The sequence below is a fragment of the Pipistrellus hanaki genome (assembly GCF_964339955.1).
Source record: "Pipistrellus hanaki genome assembly, chromosome: 5".
In the NCBI taxonomy this organism is placed as follows: domain Eukaryota; kingdom Metazoa; phylum Chordata; class Mammalia; order Chiroptera; family Vespertilionidae; genus Pipistrellus; species Pipistrellus hanaki.
In genome coordinates, this window is record NC_140507.1 from 35,146,378 (window position 1) to 35,168,897 (window position 22,520).

Below are 22,520 nucleotides of genomic sequence, written 5' to 3' on the forward strand. Positions count from 1 at the left end.
CAACAGACAACAGATAGAACTAAGCCCAAGTTTTGGGAGAGCATGCACCTTGGTGGAGGAGTGCGAAAACAGTGCTACGGCAGGCAGAGGGAATAGGGTGCTGTCTTTAAATGCATCCACCCTCTCCATCCTCACGGCACCTCTGGCCCACAAGGCCTCCAAAATCTTAACATGGTCAGATCTCAGCCCCAATTCGGTTCCCCACCTGCCATGCACTCTTGCTCCATGCTGGAGCAACCTGCCAGCAGCCCCCACCCCCCAGAATGCCTCCCACTCCAACCCCCAAAGCTTCTCCAGGGCTCCCGTGGGGGGTGGGGATGAGCAGCAGCAAGGACCTGGACTGGTGCGCTGGTCCCTGGGGTACCACAGCCACGTGGGCCCTCACTGAGCCCAAGGCTGCAGAAGCTGCCAGGGTGTGTGGACAAGGGTGGCACCTCAGAACTCACCTTCTCCCCATTGTCTCTGCAGATACTATCATCGATTTCAAATTTTACCCGGAAAAAGAATCCAGCCTTCTAATTTAAGCCAATTTGTTAGTGGAGCTCTCATCTGTTTTGCTGTTGCTGGGTAGACTAGAAGTCACACTAATCCCCTGTCCCCTTTCTTAAACAAAAGCATTTAATGATAAAAACAAAACAAAACAAAATAAAACATGTAGCTTTTAACGACTGCGGTCTCACCTGGGCCTCTGCCCTAAAGAGGAGGGGGCACTCCACCAAATACTGATAAGAAACACAATTACGTTTAACCTACTCTTATGTTAAAATAAAAAGCTGACCAGGAAACTATTGATGAAAGGGTAAAAAACACACCTTACTGTTTAATGCTACTAGAGGGATCATAAATTACTGGGATTGAATTTTTGTTCTGTCATGTATTCTAACTCCTTTTATGCCTTCCTCTTTCTGGATCAGATGGAGAATCTGCAAAGTTTTCTCTCCAAATCCTCTACGCTACCCCCCTTCCAGGCCCCTAACTTTCTGTGTATTTGTAACTGTCCCTACTAAGCACACAGAGGGAAATGTTTGAATTAGAAACCCAATCCCACAATCTTTATTTCCATATGCTTTTTTCCCCCTATTTTTTTAATTTTTAAGAAAATATTCTTTTGTTTCCAAGTTTAAGAAATGACTTAAAAGCTTCGCCTTTTTATATTTGATTATCTGGTAGTACCCCTTGCATCTGTGAACAATATGGTCCTGGTTTTACATATGCAAACAAGTCCTGACTCCAAAAGTAAACAAAGGATGAGTTTCTGAGAAAAGATGAAGATTTGGGAAGCATTCCCTCCAGAAGTGTGGAGGAGGAGGAAAAGGAGGGGGACTTGAAGTTTTGAGGGAAGAATGGCAAGAGCAGAGGGAAAATTAATCAGGGAAAGTCATGTTTTTTAAAATAGCATTACACGGTCAGATGATAAATTTATTAACGAGCTGTTGGAGCGCTAGTCTGGAACATTTCACCAGATTTTCTATCACATCGTCAAATGGTTACATTTTGATGAAATATGAATTAACATATAAAAAAAGATGTAATGATTAATATCTGTAAAATGCTCTAAATAAAGCCACAAAGACATTCTGATCCTTTGACAAAAAAATTGCTACTTTAGGGAATATACCCTTAAGGAAATAAATCAACAGAAGCAAAAAAATATATATATATTCATGAGGAAGTTGTGTCTCAAAACAATGGGAGGGACTGTGCGTCCCTTGATGAAACTGTCATATCTTTATGAAATAGCATTATGAAGACCATATAGCAAGGAACAATATTTATGATACAATAAATAAAATGTCTACATCAGTGTAAAAATTCTGGCTTGGAGTGGCAGCAACTAGCAAATGCCACTCGCTTCAGTATTGGAATTATGGTAATTTACTTCTTTAGAAGTACTTTCTATAGTTATAATACCATCTTCTCAGTAAAAATAATAAAATAAAATAAATAAAATCTTGGAAGTAGAAGAAGAGCCTAAATGAAGCCCTTAAATCTCCCTGTTAAGGACAATTTTTGAATGATGGACAGATGACTCTGATTCCTCAGGAAGATCCAATTCCAGTATCAACTCTGCTAATATGCAACACAGACCTTAAAACAATGGTTGTAACTGCACTGCATATGTTTAGAAAGTTAAGTAGAGGCATCAAAAATATTAAGTGGTCTAAACGGAAATGCTAGAGATGAAAACTATTATGGCTAAGATGCAAAAAACAACAACAACAAGGTATAGGGGATTAATGGCAGATTAGACATTGCAGAAGAAAAGATTAGTGAATTGGAAGTTAGCAGTAGAAACTATCCAAAATGAACACACAGGGAAATAATTTAAAAGAAAGAATAAGTCCTAGCTTGGCTCAGTGATTACAGTGTCAGCCTGTGGACTGAAAGGTCTTGGGTTCGATTCCGGCCAAGGACACATGCCAGGGTTGTGGGCTCAATCCCCAGTGTGGGGCATGCAGGAGGCAGCCAATCAATGATTCTCATTATTGATGTTTCTATTCCTCTTCCTTCCTCTCTGAAATCAATTTTTAAAAAATAATTTTTTTTAAAGAAAGAATAACATCAGTGAACTTGGGATTTCAAGTGTTCTAATATACAGGTGATTACAGTCCCCAAAGAACAGAAAAATAATATTTAAAGTAGTAATGGCCAAAATAATTTTCAAAACTTGAAAACTATAAACCCACAGATCTAAGAATCTCAATGAAACACAAGCACAAACACATGAAGAAAACTACCCCCAATTAAACTGCCTAAAACCAGTGATAAAAGCAGGCAGAGAAAAAACATATATGGACAAATGAACTCTCATACATTGCTGGTGGGAATGTAAAATGATACAATGGCTTTGAACAACAGTTTTGCAGTTTCTTATAAAGTTAGTCATATACCTATCAGTTATTCCTTTCCAAGGTATTTATTCTCAAGATAAATTAAAGCATATTCCATATGAAGACTTGCACATGAATGCTCATAGCAGCTTGTTTGTAACAGCCAAAAAGTGGAAACAACTCAAATATCCATTAACAGGTGAATGGGAAAACAAATTGTGGAATATCTTCATAAAATACTTGATAATAAAAAGAATGAACTAATGATATATGCAAAATTATCAAACAAAATGTTAGTAATTACATCGAGTGAAGGAAATCAGACCTCTCTCCCCTCAAAAAAGGATGCATAATTCCATTTACATATAAATTCTACAAAATGGAAATTAAGCAATTGGGACAGAAATCAGTAACCTCTGGTGGCAGGTGGGGAGGGATGGAAGAGAGAGAATTCAAGGAGGCAGAAGAATCTTTTAAGGGTGACGAATGTGTTCACTAACTTGATTGTGGAGATGGTCTCACAGGTGTGGACATGTCAAGACATATCTAATTGTACATTTAAAACATGTCAATTAATTGTATGCCAAATATACCTAAGAAAGCCAAATAACAAAACCCCCCAGTCACGGCTCCCACAGGCTTGGCCGGGGCTGCAGAGCTGGTATCCTGGGCTCAGCACACTAAGCCTCAGTTCCGCCTCAGTGCCAGGTAAACCTTGCTACAGTCAGGTGGGTGAGAGCATCTGGCCCTACCCAAGCATTTGGCAGGAGCTCAGACACTTTTCTCTAAGGAATGTGGGCTTAACCAGGGACTCCCACTGGCACACGGAGTCACTCCGTTCCAAACCACATTGGCAAACATTTCCTTAATGGTCCCTGCTCAGTCCCTCAGTACCTCAGTGTGTTTTGAAAGGGTTGGTCTGCAAACAAAATGCAATTCTTCAGAAATCCTTAATTTGTGTTCCCACTCATTATTTTTCAGACACTCTTCACTTCCCATCCACCCCGCCTTCTGAGATTTTCCACCCTGGTCTGACAAGGAAACCCCACCACAGAAATAGAATGTTTCCATCACGGCTTCGGACCCATTGAGGAGAGGCCTCAGGCTGCTCCAGTATATGGCTCCCAAGCCTTCTCCACACCATGGCCAGTCTTCTCCAGAGGCCCAGCCACCATGTCTGGCCTGTTTAAATCCCAACACTGAGCCTGGCCAGCATGGCTCAGTGGTTGAGCATTAACCTATGAACCAGGAGGTCACGGTTCAATTCCAGGTCAGGGCATATGCCCAGGTTATATGCTTGATCCCCAGTGGAGGGCATGCAAGAGGCAGCCAATCAATGATTCTCTCTCATCATTGATGTTTCACTCTCTTTCCCTTCCTCTCTGAAATCAATATATTTTAAAGATAATAATAATAAATCCCAACACTGAGTTCCACCTGCTTCCCACTGTCACTGCTCTCTCGGTCCTGGCCACAGTGTCTGGGGTTTCTCCTCATGTGTCAAGTCTGATTAGATGGTGTTAGGGGCTGAATCATGGCTCCCCCCGCCCCCCCTCCAAATTCACATGTTAGAGTCCTAACCCCCATCCTTAAGAATGTGACTGTATTTGAAGACAGGGTCTTTAAAGTGGCAATTAAATAAAATGAGGTACTTATTGATATCCAGTGGGACTGGTATTCTTATAAGAAGAGGAGATTAGGAGTCTGACATGCACAGAGGAAAGGCAATGAGTAGACACAGGGAGAAGACAGCCATCTGCCAGCCAAAAAGAGAGGCCTCAGGAAAAACGAACTCTGCTGACACCTTGATTTTGGTCTTTCAGCCTCCAGAATTGTGAGGGAAGAAATTTGTGTTTTTTAAGCCATTCAGACTATGGTACTTAGTTAGGGCAGCCTGAGCAAACTGATTGAGATGGGGTCTCCCAGACACCCTACCCCACCTTCACTTACCTACTTCAGATTCCCCACCTCCCCAAGGGGAATAAAGTGAGAGGAGGTGGAAAGGACCCGGAGGGCTGGGATGCTGGGCTGAGTGAGGAGATTTCACTTATTGGCCTGGGAGGCACTGAGGGCTGGTGAGCAAGGGGAGGGAGACCAACTTGAGACTATGACCTCCCTGGGATATGGAGTGGCAGGACTCCGACAGTCAAACAAGTAACTATTTCAAGAAGGGCCCCACCGATGGGACTGAAATGAAGGGGCCAAAAGAAAGCCCAACAGCAGGTCCCGAAGTCTGAGTAGTGAGGCATCTCTTTCCCACTCATCCCATTCAAGGCCAAGCCTGTATGGTGGGAGACTCCTTACAGGAGTGGGAGGAGGAGGAGGAATTGTGCCTGGGGAACACCCCTAGCACTGAATGCTAATAGTTCTGGCAGCCCTCTGAGTGCTCGGATTAGCGAAGTACGGGGAAGGCAAGAAGGGAACTGGCAGCTTCTCCCGGGAAGAGTGCATCACTTCATTCTCAGAGAAACGAAGGGAAGCACTCTTTTTGCAGACGAGGAAGTGGAGGCTTGGAAAAGCCAACTCATTGGAAGCAGGTCCACACTCCAACCCAAGTCTTCTAACTCCAGAGCCCACAGCCTGAGCTGTGCGGGCCCCGTTGGAGAGGCTTTTAGGAGGACTTGGCAGGGACAACTTCTGTGGGGAGGCGATGAGGTCAGGTTTCACCCTACCCGCTTCCTTCAATGGTTCCTGCGTGCGCACAAGCACACACGAACATGCCCCATAACTCCCCCCCACTCACATTCACAAACACCCTCATGCACATGTATGGACATGTGTGCACTCATAATGCACTCACACGTATTCCCACACAATGTACACATTGCGCATGTATGCTGACATGTATGCACACTTGATCTCACACGTATACACGCACTCTAATCCCACTGCCATGTGACCGTATCCTTGATTTGCACCACCACCTGGGTCTGGAAACAAGATGCTGTAGATGATAGCAGCCCATACATCACACAAAAAGGCATAGTTAGATAAATGGACAGACTTTGCTTTTTTTATGTGATGATCCTCCTCGGAGGCCCAACGTTGAGTATATTTTATGTAAACTGTCTTCTGAAACACAAGAACACACTCTAATTGCTTTATGATTTGTTTCACAATTCAAAGTTGGAAGCGAATTCAATTTTTGAAGTTGACATTACCCATTTGAAAGCACCCCCCTCCATCCCACCCCGAATTTTGTGGCTACATCAGAAATTAAAATTTTCTCATTTACCAGTGTGAACTGAAACAGATGTGTGTGAGGCCTCTGGTTCACCAGGCTACAGACAAGCATTTGGGGAAGTCTGTACTACATTGAGTAATCACAAAATTGGACAAACCTATTAATCAAAGCGAATTTACTAGGTGTTTGAAGCTCTTTCGCAATGAAAAAGCCATATACTAATTTTCAAGAATAATAACATTTTTAGCTTGGTTGTAAATGTGAAATTTTGCTCAAATGAAAGAAAGAAAAAATGGGGTTATGAAGCTGATTTGATCTTTGCTTTTTTTTCAACAAGACACATTTCCCCATCATTGATTTGGAAACAGGACATATGTCCACACCTTTTCTACTTCTGCATGGCCTAAACAGGCTGGCAGAATCCTAGTGCTAAAAGGATCTTAAGGTCAGCCGTGTAACCATGGGGCTTCCTCCCCAATTAGACACAGACATTCCTTCTGGGCTTAGTCAAAGAAGGCATTCTAATAAGAATAGCCATTTTCAGGACTTGTATGACGTGCTGAAGCACTTCGGGCATTATCAAGAAACCTTAGGCCAAGGATGATAATCCCCATTTAACAGGTGGGCAAACTGAAATTTGGAAAACCAGCCATTTACCCCAAGTCACACAGCTGGGAAATGGTAGGGATGAGAGGTGAACCCAGGTCTGCTTAAAACTAAAGTCTTGCCCTCCACCCTATGGGTCTGCCACCTACGGAGGATGTCCACAGACAGAAAGAAGCTGCTGCTATTTTTCCCCTTTTGGGGGGGGGAGGGTGGGGGGGAAGGCAGCATCTGGCAGGACGACTATAGAAAGGGAGGGGGACTAGGAGTCAGGTTACCCAGATTCAGGCATATGCTGCTACCTGGGCCAGTCATCGTCCCACTCTGGGAAGGGAAGGCCACCTCATGGGGGCCGGGGGCTGGGCTGGGGCTGTTATGTAACAGGGAAATGTATGCGAACCCTTTTGCCCAGGGCAGGCACAAGGGAGGGACCTCATCGTCCCCCCTAATCCTCTAGGAGTGCACTGCCGTGCCTTTCTTTAAAAACGACATCTGCAAACTTATTTTTTCTCCCAATCGTTCGTGCTTACTCCTAAAATATGTTTCCGGATGTGATGAAGGGATGTCTTCTGAGAGCCTTTGTCAACAATTAAAGATTAATCCCTATGCTGCACATGGAGAAAAGCGAACCGAGAGAGCTGGAGGGTGTGTGTGGCCTCCGGAGAACGTCCCCTAACTGAGTTACATTTGTTCACAGAACTGGAAGTCACAGCGGGGACCCGAGCAGCGCTCGGCACTGCCAAATGCTGCGCAGGAAAGGCTTCTGGCACCAAACCAGCAAAGGAGACTAATTCTGAGACATCTTCAGAGTCTCCTCAAATCTTATCTTAAGGCTTTGCTGGTTATCAAACATTTTCTGCTCTTAACAACAACAAACCCACCTGAAATAAAATGTCAACCAAAAGATGGACTGAATCTACTTTGCTCAGCATAGAGCGTGAAGCATAACGTCACAATGGCGTGACAGTTTCAGACTACGCCAGGAAGATAAACATGTAAAGTCACGGACAAGCTTAGATGTTCCAAACTCAAAACAAAAACACGAGATGTTCCTCCATGGGCAGTTGCTCTATGTCCCAAAGAAGAACAGGAGAGACTTTGCCCACAAAACTATTGGCTGTCCCGTTACCTGTGCCAACAGGAATGTGGAGGGAGCCTAGTGCTGCGTTGATAGAGGATGCAGATCCCATGGATGGGATCCTCTGCAGCCATGAAACATGACCATAAAGATTGTGCAGCATCTGCTACAATGTTTTGTTTTGTTTATTGATTCCAGAGAAGGAAAAGGGGAGGGAAAGAGAGAGAGAAATATCCATTGGTTGCCTGCCGCACTCCCCGAACCAGGCATGTGTCTTACCTGGAACTGAACAGCAACCTCCTGGTGCATGGGGATGACGCTCAACATTGTCTGGGCCTGAAACAATGTTTTTGTTTGATTTTGGTTTGGGTTTGTTAATCCTCATAAGAGAATATTTTTTTCCATTGCTTTTCGGAGAGAGTGAAAGGGAGGGTGGGAGAAGAGAAAGAGAGAGAGAGAGAGAGAGAGAGAGAGAGAGAGAGAGAGAGAGAGAGAGAGAGAAACATTGATGTGAGATTGCACATCAATTGATTGCCTCCGCAAGCTCTCTGACCAGGGTTAGGAAGCAAAATTGCAACCCCAGGTACATGCCCTTGACCCTTTGGTACTGCACTGGCTGGTGCTGCCACTGTTCAGGGCTGCAACAATTTTGTCGTTGTTAGCTTGAAATATATACAAGCGAGAGATAAATGATGTATACTCTGCGGTAATATTATAATTAGTTAAGGGTGAATCTGTCTATGGATAAGAATTGAAATGGATGCTGCCAAAAGTTAAATAGTTCTTGTTTTATAGTGGTGCAATTATCAGTAACCTAATTGTGTTAAAACAATATTATAGCTTGGTTCTTTTTTTTTTAAAGGAAGATGGGGAAGGGTTGCTGAGTTGGCGTGCTGTTCCCGACACTGGAACTAACACCCTCAGTGAAGGAGGTGGGCACATCTCAGGAGCAGCAGCGCTGGAGAGCTGATGAGCGTGTCCAGGGGCAAAGAGAAAAGGGTCTACACCTGCCCCGCAAAGAGCCGGGTTGAAAGAACTCTCCACCACCGGCACGGAGCAGTGCCTCCTGGTGCGGTGAGAACGAGAGAAAGGAGAGAAACCTGTGGAATTGTGGTGAGAGAGAGGGCTTTCTCTGAAAGTGGATGATCATATCACCACCAGGGGTCCCTGGAAGGAAAAGACAGTGGGTCCCAGTGCTCAGAGCTCACCCCCCTTTGCTGGCCTCCCTTCTCTACTCCGAACCACGACTCCTCTGGACAGCCCGAGTCGTGTTCTCACCTCCAGGTGGAGAGAACCGAGGCTCTGAGAGGCCCACGGCCAGCCCGGGCCGCACAGCAAGCAGGCAGCCGGTGGCTGCCGAAGACTGAATGCTTGTGTCCCCGCACATTCCTATACTGAAACCTAGTCCCCCAGGTGATGGTGTTAGGAGGTGGGGATCAGTGCCCTTTTTAAAGGGACCCCCTTCTGCCATGCGGGGACACAAAGAGAAGACAGCCCTCTGTGAACCAGGAAGCAGGCTCTCCCCACAGCATCTGCCTCCAGAACGGTGAGAAATAAATGTTTGCTTTTTAACAAACAACTGTGAGAAATAAGTGTTTTGTTGTTTTCTTGCCACTCAGTTATAGCAGCCTGAATGGACTCAGGCAGTGGCCTCTGACTCCTTGTCCAAAATGCTTCCTCTGCCAAAGTCAGGCCTCCCAAAGCCACCATCACACACAGCCTCAGGCAAGGCTGTGGCATCGCCCAAGCACTCGCATCTCTCTGTTCCAAGTCACGGGGACTCAGGGTGCCCCAAAGACTCCTCGACCAGGCCAGAGGAGTGGGGCCTCCTTCCTCATGAGGACACTTCCCATGAAGCCGATGAAAGTGGGCAGAGGAAGGTGGGCCTGGGACGAGGTGGCCCTGACATGGGACATGTCCACATGCTATAGGCTGGACATGGAACTCAAACACAGGATGCCTGCCCATTCTTTCCGTTCCTCCCTTCTATGGCATCCTGTAAACCCGGGGGAGCCCAGGTCTGTCTCCAAGCATGTCAAGGCCTCCATCTCAGACACACTTCTCCCTCTTGCAATAACCTCTGTCTTCCACATTTCACGAGGCCGTCATGGAGAAGTTTCAAAATTTTTAAGTTATTCTGTAACTTATCAAGTTCATATTTTGTAAGTGCATTATATTCAGAGAGAAATACAGATTTCAATACTGCCTCAGATAAACCCAAATTTATCAATCCTATACATGTATAATAAAAGCCTAATATGCAAATTGTCCCCTCAGGCAGTCATTCAACCAGAAGTTCTACTACTCACTATGACATGTGTTGACCACCAGGGGGCAGTGTGGAACATGGCGGGCTTCGGCAATGCGGTGCTGGCAGTGGGGGTCACTGAAGGCGATGCCGGCTCCCAGGGACCCCGCTGTCATCGGGACCATGGTGGGATGGTGGAGCAGGTGAGCAGGCGGTGCCAGGCCAAGGCAGGTGTGAGTGGGGGCCCAATCGCCCCGCAGAGGGCGGCCAGCAGTGGCGGTCCCCCCGCCCCCCGCCCCCCCCCCCCCCGTAATTATTTTCCTTTCAATGTGCACAAATCCGTGCACCAGGCCACCAGTGTGTGTGTGTGTGTGTGTGTGTGTGTGTGTGTGTGTGTGTATGCCTTCAGAACAAAAACTGACAACTTACTGCCTATCCCATTAGATCAAAAATCCTTTATCTGGATTTCAAGACATCAGATAGGAATTTCTCCAGAATGTGGCTGCAGCTTCTTGCCCAAGCCCCCCTCTCATTATTCCTTGGATGGTCACCTACCAGCCCCGTGTCCTCTCCTCCTTCTGACATCAGCACTCCAAGTTGTCCTCTAGGAGCACCCTCTGCTCCCAGTCCTTTCAGCACATGAGGTTCACACATGTGACACAGGAGCCCTGCCCCCAAGCCTGGCAGGTCAGAGGCTGCCCCACTGTCCTCAGTGGCCATATTGACCCTCAGAGGCAACCAGGAGGCTTCTGCCAGGGCTGCTGGGAAAGAGAAACTCCAGCTGCTGGCAGCTGCCCTGCCACTTCCTGGGGGAGTAAGGGCATCTTGAGAAATATGGAGCCAGTACAGAGAAACACAAAATCAAGGTGCCTCCAGTGGTGCCCGAGCATCATTTCCCTGGATTTCTCATTTACTCAAGCTAATAAGTCCCCTTTTTAATTTAAGCCAGTCTGGGTTAGGGATCTGTCACATTGCTATTTGAAGGAACAAGGACCCAAAGGCATCTGGAAAGGCTGACTCTCATGAGATATCAGTGAGGGTAAAAGGGACACTCTGCTCTGGGGACCATGACCCTAACTGTACAGGCACTGGCAGGGGACTTGGAGGCCATGGCGAGATATGGCTACTGAGAAAGCCAAGGGGCCTATGGCTGAGGGGGGTGCAGAGAGGTGGGGGAGCAGAGCTGCCTGTGCACACCTCATGGGTACAGGGCCCCATACATGGTTTCAGGTGCACTGATCTCCTTGTTCCTCAGGGTGATTGGGCCAGTTGCCTACAGAGAAGGAGAAGAGAGGAGAGGGGAGGGGAAGGGAGGGGATGGGATGGGGAGGGGAGGGGAGGGGAGGAGAGGGGAGGAGAGGAGAGGGGAGAGGGCCAGTTGCCTCCAGCTCGAGCAGCCTCTTCCACTTGCTGCAGCCTGATGAATAAGTATTACCGTCTCCTGTCTGATGTGGGGGAAAGTTGGAAAGTCGGGCCTTAGAGTGCCATTCCCAGCGTGGAGGCCACTCCAGCTAGTCACTCTGGGATCAGAACAGCATCTGCTTATGGGCTAAAGACCATAAACTGCAAAGCATGAGATTGGAACAGAGAGAAATCCCAAGTACAGCAACCTTGCCTTTGATATGGCCGGAGGCAGACTTGGAGAGTGCACCCTGAGGGGAACAGAAATTGTTTGGCTGAAGAGTTTTTCCCAGAGCATGGAGCTTGGGAAACACTGCAATGGAAGGGGGTTTGGTTATGAAAACTGTGGCTGGCCAATGGATACTGCTCCGACCTCCTCTGGGGTAACAACACTTAATGGTATTCACCAGACACCTAGCCATTCTCAGTCTTCTTTCCTCGAAAAGCCACAACATGCCCGGCCTCAGGGGATGAATCAAGATTGGCTGACTCCATGCGGCCAGGCCCGGAGCGGCCGGGCCCGGAGCAGCAGCAGCCAAGTCCAGAGCAACTAGGTCGGGAGCGGCAGTGACCAGACCCGGAGCAGCTGGTTGTAGAACGAACCAGAGCAACAGAGGCCAGTCCCGGAGCAGCCAGGCCCGGAACAACTCGCTCCTTGCCTGCCCCTGCCCCACGGCTGCCTCTCAGACATGGCTGGAAACTTTTGCGGGAACTTGAGGGTCTGCTGAATCAAGTGATGAAGGCTTAGATCTGGATGTGTTGAGTTAGTATAGTGCTGGGGTGTTGATCTGTGAGTGCCTTGGGTGGGGCCTGGATGAGGCTGGTTGACCTATTTGGAAATGTCTTTTGTGTGAAGTGTATCATTGGGCATGTGGAGGTATTATTGATATGAAAAAATGCTAAGTAACTGATTTACTATCTGAAAAGGGAGGGAGGAAGAGACTGAACATAAACTGTGCACCTATGGATGAGGACAATGGGGGATGGGGAGGGGACGGAGGGTGGGGTGGGAACCTGGTGGAGGGGGGAAGAAATGAGGAACCTTTGTAATAATATGAACAATAAAGATTGATTTAAAAAAAAAAAGAAAAAAAAAGAAATCAAGACATAAAGATGTCCAAAAAAATAAAATTAAAAAAAATAAAATAAAAATAAAAAAAAATAAAACTTTTCCTTAAGTAGAAAAAAAAAAAAAAAAAAAGATTGGCCGACTCCATTACCTTTGCCAGTGACAGGATAACGGTGATCATGGGCCCTGGCTCTGGCTATAAGGGAGGTCTGGGAATCTCCCTGCTGACTCAAATAACAGAGAAAGCTAATCAAGAAGATGACTCTTTTTCCTGCCTCCTTCCCTTCTACCTTGGCTACTCTTGTGTGAAGACTCATGCTGAGAATTGTAGCACCCATCGTGGTCAGGTCACTAAACTAACCCACAATCTTCTGAATGACTTCCAGGCTTCTCTGGTTCTGCAAGCTAATTCCATGATTGCAGTGCTTAAGGGACCACACTCAGGTACTGTTACTCATCATCAAAAGCACACTTACTGACCAACACTTTCTTCCATGTTATCTTTGCTTGTCATTCACTACCCAGGCAGTGGTGACCAGCATACTGGGAAGAGGAAGTTGAGGCTTAGAAAGTTGAAGAGGTGAGATGACAGAGTGAGTGATATGGTGGGACTGAAACCCTTCTCTGCCTGTTGGTATACATTCGTTCAGTTCAGGTTCCCCAGCTTCAGGAGCAATGCCGTGCATCTTCAAAGCCAATACGTAGGATTTGAAAATGGTGGCCTGGTAAACACCTGTTCTTGCCACCTCACACAACCACATCAAAATTACAAATAAAATACAGAACAACCATCACCCAGAACCGCTGGAAAGCTGGCTGAATGCAAGTCTTACAATGAGATAAGAAGAAAACACACTGAGACTGGTAGGAAGCGTGGAGGTGCGGAATGGAATGGTCTGGCACCCACATGTGCTGTTTTTTTAATCGGGAAGAAGATTGTCTCTGTGGATGCCTCTTGGAGGAGCAAGGTGTCCCAACCCCACAGCAGCCCCCGAGTCCAGGGTTCCAGAGCTGGGAAAAGAAGTCCCTATGGGAAGTAAGAACTACGGGCTGTAAAAACCACTGCAGATTGGGGCTCGGGGACACAGAGACTGCTGGAGACCCAGCTGTTCCTCTTAAAAGGCCAGCACCATGAATTGAACTTACAAGGTCCTGCTTCCTCTGAGCCCCAGCACCAGGGCGAGGCTCTGGGAACACAGACACATATGAGGAGGAACTGGATTGTCAGGGATTGGGGCAGGAACTCAGGAGCAACTTTCTCCCAGACAGAGGTGCTCTCAGGGATCATTGTTCCTGTGATGGGACCTCCCCAGTGACAGAACTGACTGGCAGCCATTTCTGTTTGCTCGCCCTAGTGATTCCTGAAGAGCCGCCTCATCTAATTTACAAACCCACCCAAGCTGTGTGGAGCAGCTTTTGCATAGGAATGGCCTGTCCTTTTTCAGGCTAACATCTCTCAAACAAGCTGCAGCTGGGTCAGGGAGCCCCAAACCTATCAATAAAAGGTCCAAGACCCAGCACCAGCACCAGCACCAGCACCAGCCTGCCTTATTTCATAGCTGGGCCTCACTTGGGCACTTCCAAACACGATAAAGAGGAAGAATCTGCAGATCTCTCTGTAGGTCCTGCTGAGTGGAGAAGCTGACTTTGCACCTCCCTGGAGACCCAAGAACTAGTGTACCAATGGTCAGTATCAGACCATATCAGATTATAACTCTGCACATCCATAAGTGATACACTCAAGGGGCAGACTCAGTGAGCACTAAAGCCCCACTGAAGCAAGTCCTACTCCACAGGGGTGTCTCCTGCACAGCAGCTCTCTCACTGTAGTTCAGCTGGTCCTAACAGTCAATTGGCCTGGAGGTCAATTCCTCCCAGTGACACCAACAGCAATCAAAGCTCAACTACAAGACTGTGCACACAGCCCACAAAGGGGTGCACCTAGAGTGTCCACCTTAGGGGATTGGGGAGGCTGAGCCATTGGGCCCTATAGAACACCTATTACACAAGGCCACTCTACCAACTCAAGGAGACACAGTAGCTCTACCCAATACATAGAAACAAACACAGGGAAGCAGCCAAAATGCAGACACAAATAAACATGTCACAAATGAAAGAAATGGAAGAAAGCAAACTACTGGATATAGAGTTCAAAATCACAGTTATAAGTTTACTCAAGAATCTTCTAGAAACCTCCAAAGAAATGGAAAAAAAAAAAGAAAAAAAAAAGAAAAGAAAACCAGTCAGAAATTAAGCATACACTGACCAAAAAAAAAAAAAAAAAAAAAAAATATACAGGGATTCAACAGTAGAGTAGAGGATTCTGAGAATCAAAACAACAGTTTGAAATATGAAGAAGCAAAACACACCCAACCAGAAAAGAGAAATGAGAAGAAAAAAAAAGAACCCAAAAATATGAAGATAGTGTAAGGAGCCCCGGGGACAACTTCAAGCATACCAACATTTGCATTATGGGGGTGCCAGAAGAAGAGAGCAAGATATTGAAAACCTATTTGAATGACAGAAAACTTTCTGTACCTGGTGAAAGAAATAGACTTACAAATCCAGGAAGCACAGAGAGCCCCAAACAAGAAGAACCCAAGAGAACCACACCAAGACACATCATAATTAAAATGCCACAGGCTAAAGACAAAGAGAGAATCTTAAAAGCAACAAGAGAAAAGCAGTTAGTTATCTACAGGGGAATGCCCATACGATTGTCAGTTGTTTTCTCAACAGATATTATGCAGTCAGAGGGAGTGGCAAGAAATATTCAAAGTGAGGAATAGCAAGGACCTAGAACCAAGATTACTCTACTCAGCAAAGCTATCATTTAGAATTGAAGGTCAGATAAAGAGCTTCATAGACAAGAAAAAACTAAAGGAGTTCATCACCACCAAACCAGTATTATATGAAATGTTGAAGGGTATTCTTTAAGAAGTAGAAGAAAAAGATTAAAAAATACGAACAACAAAATGGCAACAAATACATACCTATCAACAATTGAATCTAAAAATAAAAATAAACAAGAAATCTAATGAACAGAATAAACTGATGAATAAAATAGAATCAGAGGCATGGAAATAGAGCAAATTGACGATTCTCAGAGGGAAGGGGAGTGGGGGGAGATGGGAAGAGATTAAACAAAGATCTTATATGCATATATGCATTACCTATGGACACCGACAATAGAATGGCCAAGGCCTGGGGCAGGGCCGGGAACTGGGTAGAGGGGAGGAATGGGGGAAAAAAGAGGAACATCTGTAATACTCTCAACAATAAAGATTTTTTTTAAGCCAATATGTAAAAGTCCAATTTAACAATTAAAAAATGTTTGTGAAAGGAATACCCTGACAGTTGGCTCAATCCTCTCCCCCCCCCTCCCATCCCCCCCCCCCCAAAAAAAAGAGCAGAGAAAGTGAGCATGCCAGAAAGTATTGGACAGAAAGTTTTTTGGTTTGGGAGCCAGGAAATATCAAGGGGACAAATGTAGTTATCCATCTCTAGCCACGGGACTGAAAACTGAGCCTCTTTATTAAAATGTACACCGCAGAGCAGTCCTGACAAGTGACAGAGACGGAAAAATCTACAGTTGACTCTGGGTTTTACGGTAACAACTAATATATCTAGTTGATGGTAGGGAAGGAAAGTGCTTGAATTTTACCCTTGGTCTCTGTGTTTTTCTTGTTTTCTAAACGGACTGGTCTGGACAGTGGGAGACCAATAGCCAACAATAAGTCCACTGAAAGCTGGAAATGACTTGTGAATACAACTTAATGCTTCTTTCATGCTTGAATTAAACTTTCTTAATCTAGTAAAATTCAAGCTTTTGTAATATTATAACTATAGGTGCAACTATTGGGGGTTGATTACTTAGGCAGCCTATTTAAAGCACCTTAAAAACATATATCAGATGCTTGTTTTGCATTTATAGTTTTGGATCATACTAGAGATGCTATTGTTAATGATTCTTGCTAAAAAAAAAAAAATCCTGTTTTTATGTACTGAAAACCATTTCTCTTATTTTGTAGCATGGAAGGATAATCACCAGTTAACTTGAATATCCCCTTATTGTAGCTTCTGGGTCTCCATTGTCAGGCACATCAGCCGGTCCCAAATAAGTTATTTCATAGTTCTGTTCCCAAGGGAACAAACACAGTGGGCCCCATATTAACAGTGGCTTTTGTTGGCTTGTTTAAAATAAACTTTTTCTGACTTTAAAGTGGCGTGTGGTTGGTAAGGATTTCTCTTCTTTAATTTGGATGTGGTTTCTGCCTCCAAAACTCTGAAAACAATCTTGTTCGTAAAAGGACAACCTGCAGGCACTCTCTCACACACACAACTACTTCAGCTCCAGCTTTAAAGAGGCTTCACTGAAAACAAACTAGAACTGAAAAACATGTTCAAGTACAAATGTTCTTTCCTGAAGCTATTTTCAGTTCATTGGTCTTTTATACCTAATAGTTCAAAAAATATCTTCCCATCCATTTAAAGCCAATTACCAGCTCGCCATTATGTGCCTCCCACAGCCCCTTCCTCTCTGCCAGGGACTCTCAGGGTTACCAGCCAGGGTGTGCACACTTCCCAGACAATGACATCTGGGAGAAGAATGGGTAGAAGCAGAAACAGCATGGCCCTGGAAGACAGACACCTTTTACAGGGGGCACGAAAACAGCCAGAAGCTCAGCCCCACGGGCATTCACACCGTGGTGTCTCTGATGCTCCACTGGGATGGAAAAACTAGCCAGTTAGAACTCTGAGCACATACCCCTCAGATGTCAGGTTTAGTTACTTAGTTGTAGGATATGTTGAGATGTGTACACGCTAATGTCAGAATGCTGAATTGTGCAGCAAATCTGAAGTGGAAATCCCAGGATTCCAAAATGTTCCCTTTGCCTTCCTAGTGGAGGGAGAGGGGAGAGGGGAGAGGGGAGAGGGGAGAGGGGAGGAGAGAATGAACTGTGGTTTGCTCTGAGCCGCAGGAAGCCACTGCTCTCCCTGCCGACCCTCCAAATTCAGGACTCCATCCACACTCCTCAGAAGTGGCTGCTTTCCCAGACCCCCCCCTCCCCCCCATTAGAATAAACACAATTTGAAAGTTCTTTGCAAAAGGTTCTCCTGGGATTTCTGATTTACTCCATCCGGGCTTGCGGTTTATTTTTATACTCAGAGGGGTCTCCTATCCAAAAGAATAAGCCACAGTTCTAGCACTAACAGGTAGAAACTCAACTGACCTTTCATAAATCAGTTCCACACTCTGGTCTCTAGGGATTTGCCAAAAGATAATGGGGCTGCAATTATGAAACCATCACCAGGAGTTGCCAAGCAGGACCCTGGAGAGATTTCTGAAGTCTGCAGACACTTTCCAGGAAAAAAGAGGAAATCATTTCATGAAGCAGCAATTTTGCCTACATCCAAGCAAGAAGAGATGCAATGCTGGCTTACATTAAAGGGCTAAGAAACAGGTATGGTGAACTAGGACGTGTGGTGCTATCTTCTCCCATTCCCCCAAAGATTCCAAATTCCCTCAATGATGGATACCTTACTTAAAGATCACAGCTCTGCACAGTTCCGGGGGTTGGTAGTCACAGACCGGTCCTTCCTCTCCTCTACCCTGAAACACGTGCTTTTCATGCTACAACTGAAGATGCCCCTTTGGGCAGGGCCCTTGGGATCCACCTTTCCCAGGAGGAAGAGGATGGCTCAAACAGAGAGGCCAGGGCGCAGGAGGCAAGCCGGGCTCAGCCAGGGAAGCTCTAGTCCGTCCAGACTCTATGGGGAGAGGCACTGCTGCACAAAAGCTGGGGGAGGGCTTTGAGGACCCAAATGCAGCAACTGTAACCGAAGAAGCGTCAGTCTTATATGCTTTCAAGAAGACGCAGATGTATTTGCACCGCCCAGGTGGCAGCCCGAGATTGGTACCCAGTTTTCTGGCCCAGATTGTTTTCTTCCCCTCCCTCTACTGGTCTCATGTGGGCATCCCCTTCAGGTCTCGGTGGCACGGAGCGTGCAATCAGCGGCAGCAGCTCCAGAGCACAGCAGCTCCAGGATGGGGCTGCCTCGGAACAAATTTTTCTGGCGGTATTTTGTGTGTGTGTGTGTGTGTGTGTGTGTGTGTGTGTGTGTGCGCGCGCGCGCGCGCGCAGAGTGCGCAGGCTGGGCTGACCTTCAAGGTCCCAGCTTTAGGGTCTGTCTGGGGCTTTCCTCCACCGTGGCCCCTGCTGGCTGGGGCCCCATGCCCCTCCCAGGTACACCAGCGTGGGGAAGAGCAGCTGCTGCCAATGATGAGATGAGAGTCACCCTCCAGACACTTTCCCTGGAGCCTCTTCCTTATGACGGCACAGCTGAGGATCCCTGCGTGCATCTCAGGGAAGCAACCGGTGGCCAGAGCGCACACCCCCGGGGATCCTCTCTGTCCCTCTAACTCGTCCCCAAACAGGGCCCTTCTAACTCACGCTTCCCAAGGCCGCTAGCACTGGATCGCGACCTTGCGGCTGGAGGAGGGGCAGCAGCAGGACCCCTCGGGCCGGCACTTCGCTTTGCCAACCTCAGCTCCTCGCGCAGGCCACCAGGGTGGACTCGCGTGCACAGAACTAGCGGGCAAACCCTCCTCGGGGAGACGGCCACCCTGCCCGGGGCTCCCAGGGCACGGACACTCCCCCCGCCCCCAGTCCCATGCACCCCTTTCCTGGAAGCGCCCCCCATGCTCCTCACCTCGCGCAGCAGGCGCTCCAGGTGCGGCTCAGCCCAGGCGGACAGGGCGCCTGGGACCCCCGTGCGCCGCAGCAGCTCCCGCTCCTCCTCGAGCGCTGCCACCCGGCCCTGCAGCGCCGACGCCTGGGCGCCCAGCAGCAGGCAGGCGGCCGCGGAGCCCACGGAGAGCAGCAGGCACAGCGCGCTCACCGCCCAGGCTCCCACCGCCTTCGCCGCCGGACGACCCCCGCCGCCCGCCGGACCGCCCTTCCGCGCGCTGCCGCCGTCTTGCTCGCCCGGGCTCATGGCGCGATCTCTGCGTGTTGCTGTCCGAGGGGGCGGTGCAGCGCCGGGGCTGAAGGCTGAGCGCGCCGGGAGCGGGCAGAGAACCCTAGGCACGAGGTCGGCCGGCGCGCGGGGCTCGGGCTCCAGGCAGCAGCGGATCGGCGCACGCCCCCTTCCCCTCCGCCAGCAGCTCCGCCACAGCCACTTTGGGCAGTTTCCTCTATGCAGATAGACTCTGCCAGAAAAGGAGCCGGGACCCACCCAGGGGAGGAGCGGCCCGGTCAGCCCTGCGCGGCAAGGGGGCGGGAGCGGGAGCGGGAAGGGAGCTGTCTCCTCCGAGCCCCCGGCGCGTGCCTGGCGGACTCGGTGAGCAGCACGCACCTCCGCCCTCAGCGGGCCCGGGCCCGGCCCGGCCGCACCCACTCCCGCGCGGGCACCTCTGCGACCCCCCAGGATGAGCTCCCCCTGCGATCCCCAGATGTCTGAGATGCGCCCAGAGACTAAGAGCGCCTTCTGCAGCCCACTCCTGGCTGGAGCATTATCCATGCCTGGCGAAAATGCCTCTAAACTTGTGAATTAACCATGCCGACAATTTTTTAAAAGCTCAGAACTTCAAACCCTGTTGGAAAACGTAGTGAGTCCGTTTTAGACGGCGCCTTAGCGCCGACTGGTGGCCGAAAGTGATCGCAGCGCGCTCACAGTCAGGGTAAAGCAGAAAGAATCTTAATCTTAGAATCTGAATTTCTCTACATTTATTATGTGCCAGGCATGGGGTGCTGGAAACGAACATTGTAAGACCTTGTCCCTGACAAGGCCTTTTAAGGACTTGTCAGGGACAAGGTCTTACAATGTTTGTAAAGGCCTTGTCAGCTCTCCTAGAGAGGGCTTCCATTTGAGAAAATTGAGACTAAAAATGGAAAAGATGGAGAAAAAGAACTCCAACTTTTATTGAGATGATGGTTTATCTATAGTAGAAACACAACTTGGCCAAAGCAACAATCAGTATGGATATTTAATCTATACTGTGGCTTTGCTGCAAATTTACACCACAAGTTAGGAAAGCCTGAATGTTAAGTGGCCCTAACAGTGTTTTCAAGAAAGAGACGAAAAGCTGGAAGTCAGGTGGGATTCTCTGCTCCCTCAGATTTCTACCAGCCATACTTATATCCTAAAATGGGCCCCAAGTAACTCTTCCATGAACTCTTCTAATACTCAAATAAAAATAATAAACTGTGATTTGGGTAACTCAACTGATTTTGAGAGAAAGACCGGTTATATCTGTCTTCCTTCTCACTCTGGGTATTTTAGATTATTTCTGTGCATTATCTTTTAAAACTTAAGTAAATTGGGGTTATGTTTAGATGGTTATAGATAGGTTCTGGAGCCATGCTACAATCTAGTATATACCCAATAAATAGTCTAAAACATACTTGTTGAGATTATCTACTCTGAAGAGGCCAACACCGTATTACATCTTAGCACTTTATTTTTACTTCCAAATGCATGGTTAAGTTACACATTGCTATTTAATGTTACTGCACTATGTTTACTACATTCCAGAAGCTTCTGCATTATCAAGCCAACCTCATTATCTGGAACACCCTGCTCTCAGATATTTGAACAAACTCCTCCTTATCCTTAGTTCAAAGTCCTCAGGTCTTCAAATCTCACTGCCTCCAAAAGACCACCCTGGACTGCCCAATCTAATGTGGCTATACCTGATACCCCTTCAGGACTATTCAGTGGCTCAGTCTTTATCACTATTTGAAGTTACCTTTTTATTAACTTTGTCTTGTTCATCATTGTTTTCTCAAAGAACAGAACAGGATCTGGCACAATTTGGTGCTCAATAAATATTTATCAAGTGAATTAAGGTGAAAATATATTTACAAGTCATTATAAAAGGCAAGGGAGAAAAGCCTGATGTCTGATTAGAGTCCTGGAAAGAACAGATGGCTGAAGACAGTCTAAACAGACTCTACAAACTGGGGCAGGCTAAGGGAAGCCAACAGAGGATGCTGATGAAGCACCCTGAGGTATCCACAGTGGGAGGCCATTACCACCCCTAGCTGAAGGGCTGAGGGGAGTGTTGTGGGAACTTTATGATCTACCAAACAGAAGCTGTGGCCTTTGGTCAAGAGATACGATTTCTTCAAAACCATAGTTTTGGGACTTGGGAGCTGGAATAAAAATACTTCTTTCCTACTTTCTGATCTGTGGGGCCTCGCACTGACCAAACCCACAAGTTAAGAAAGCCTGGTAAGAAAGCCTGGATTATGCAGAGCAGAGGTCAGCCCCCCAGTGGCAGAGAGAAGAGGATGACGAACAGATCTGGAGAGGGGGGAAGGAACTCCACATTAACTAATGTGTATGTAGCACCTGCCAAGGACAATCTAGCTTCTGCTGTCTCTGAAGGGCTAACCTGTCAGCAAGAGGCACTAATTTTCAGGGTGACCAGCAAACCACTTGGTGGAAAATTAACCACTCTGGACTTTCTTCATCCAGGGAAGTCCAGCAGTTTGCCAACAACTCACAAGGATGGGTAGCTATTTCAGGTGTGGGCTTGTCTTTCCTGTCTGCAGAGTTTCAGCTGGCACCACTATCCTTAGATGGCCTGATTCACAGGTATGGAGTCCCATACAATAGCACTCGACTAGGGGACTCACTATACAGCAAAGGAGCTGTGGGAGTGAGTCTATGACCATGAGATTCACTGGTTGTATTACATCCTGCAGCAGCCAGCCTCAGAATACTGGACTGTCTTTTGAAAGCACAGGTAAGTGCCAACTCAGGGCATTAAGAGGCAAGATTCTAAAAATGCCATCTTTGCCTGGCCAACAAGGCTCAGCGGTTGAGCATTGACCCATCAACCGGGAGGTTACAGTTCTAAGTCAGGGCACATGCGTAGGATTCAGGCTCCATCCCACTGGGCAGTGTGCAGGAGGCAGCCGATCAACGATTCTCTCTCATCATTGATGTTTCTCTCTCTCCCTTCTTCTCTGAAATCAGTAAAAATAGAACGTATCAGTAAGAATAGAATACATTAGCGGGGGGCGGCACCAGGGGAGCGGCCGTGCACCAGGAGAGGGGACCTGCAGTCACCGGCAGACTGATGCTTGCCTCCCGCC

General features: G+C 47.3%; 1 protein-coding gene across 1 annotated transcript in view; it reads right to left on the minus strand.

Moving 5' to 3' along the window:
• The window catches only part of COL23A1 (collagen type XXIII alpha 1 chain), a 238,695-nt gene extending 218,783 nt beyond the window's left edge, over positions 1–19,912 (minus strand). Inside the window, exon 1 of the mRNA XM_084886773.1 lies at positions 19,129–19,912. Within this exon, the coding sequence (XP_084742899.1) occupies positions 19,129–19,413 (285 nt within the window). The 5' untranslated portion in view covers positions 19,414–19,912. The remainder of the gene's footprint in view (positions 1–19,128) is intronic.
• Between the last annotated feature and the right edge of the window lie 2,608 nt (positions 19,913–22,520).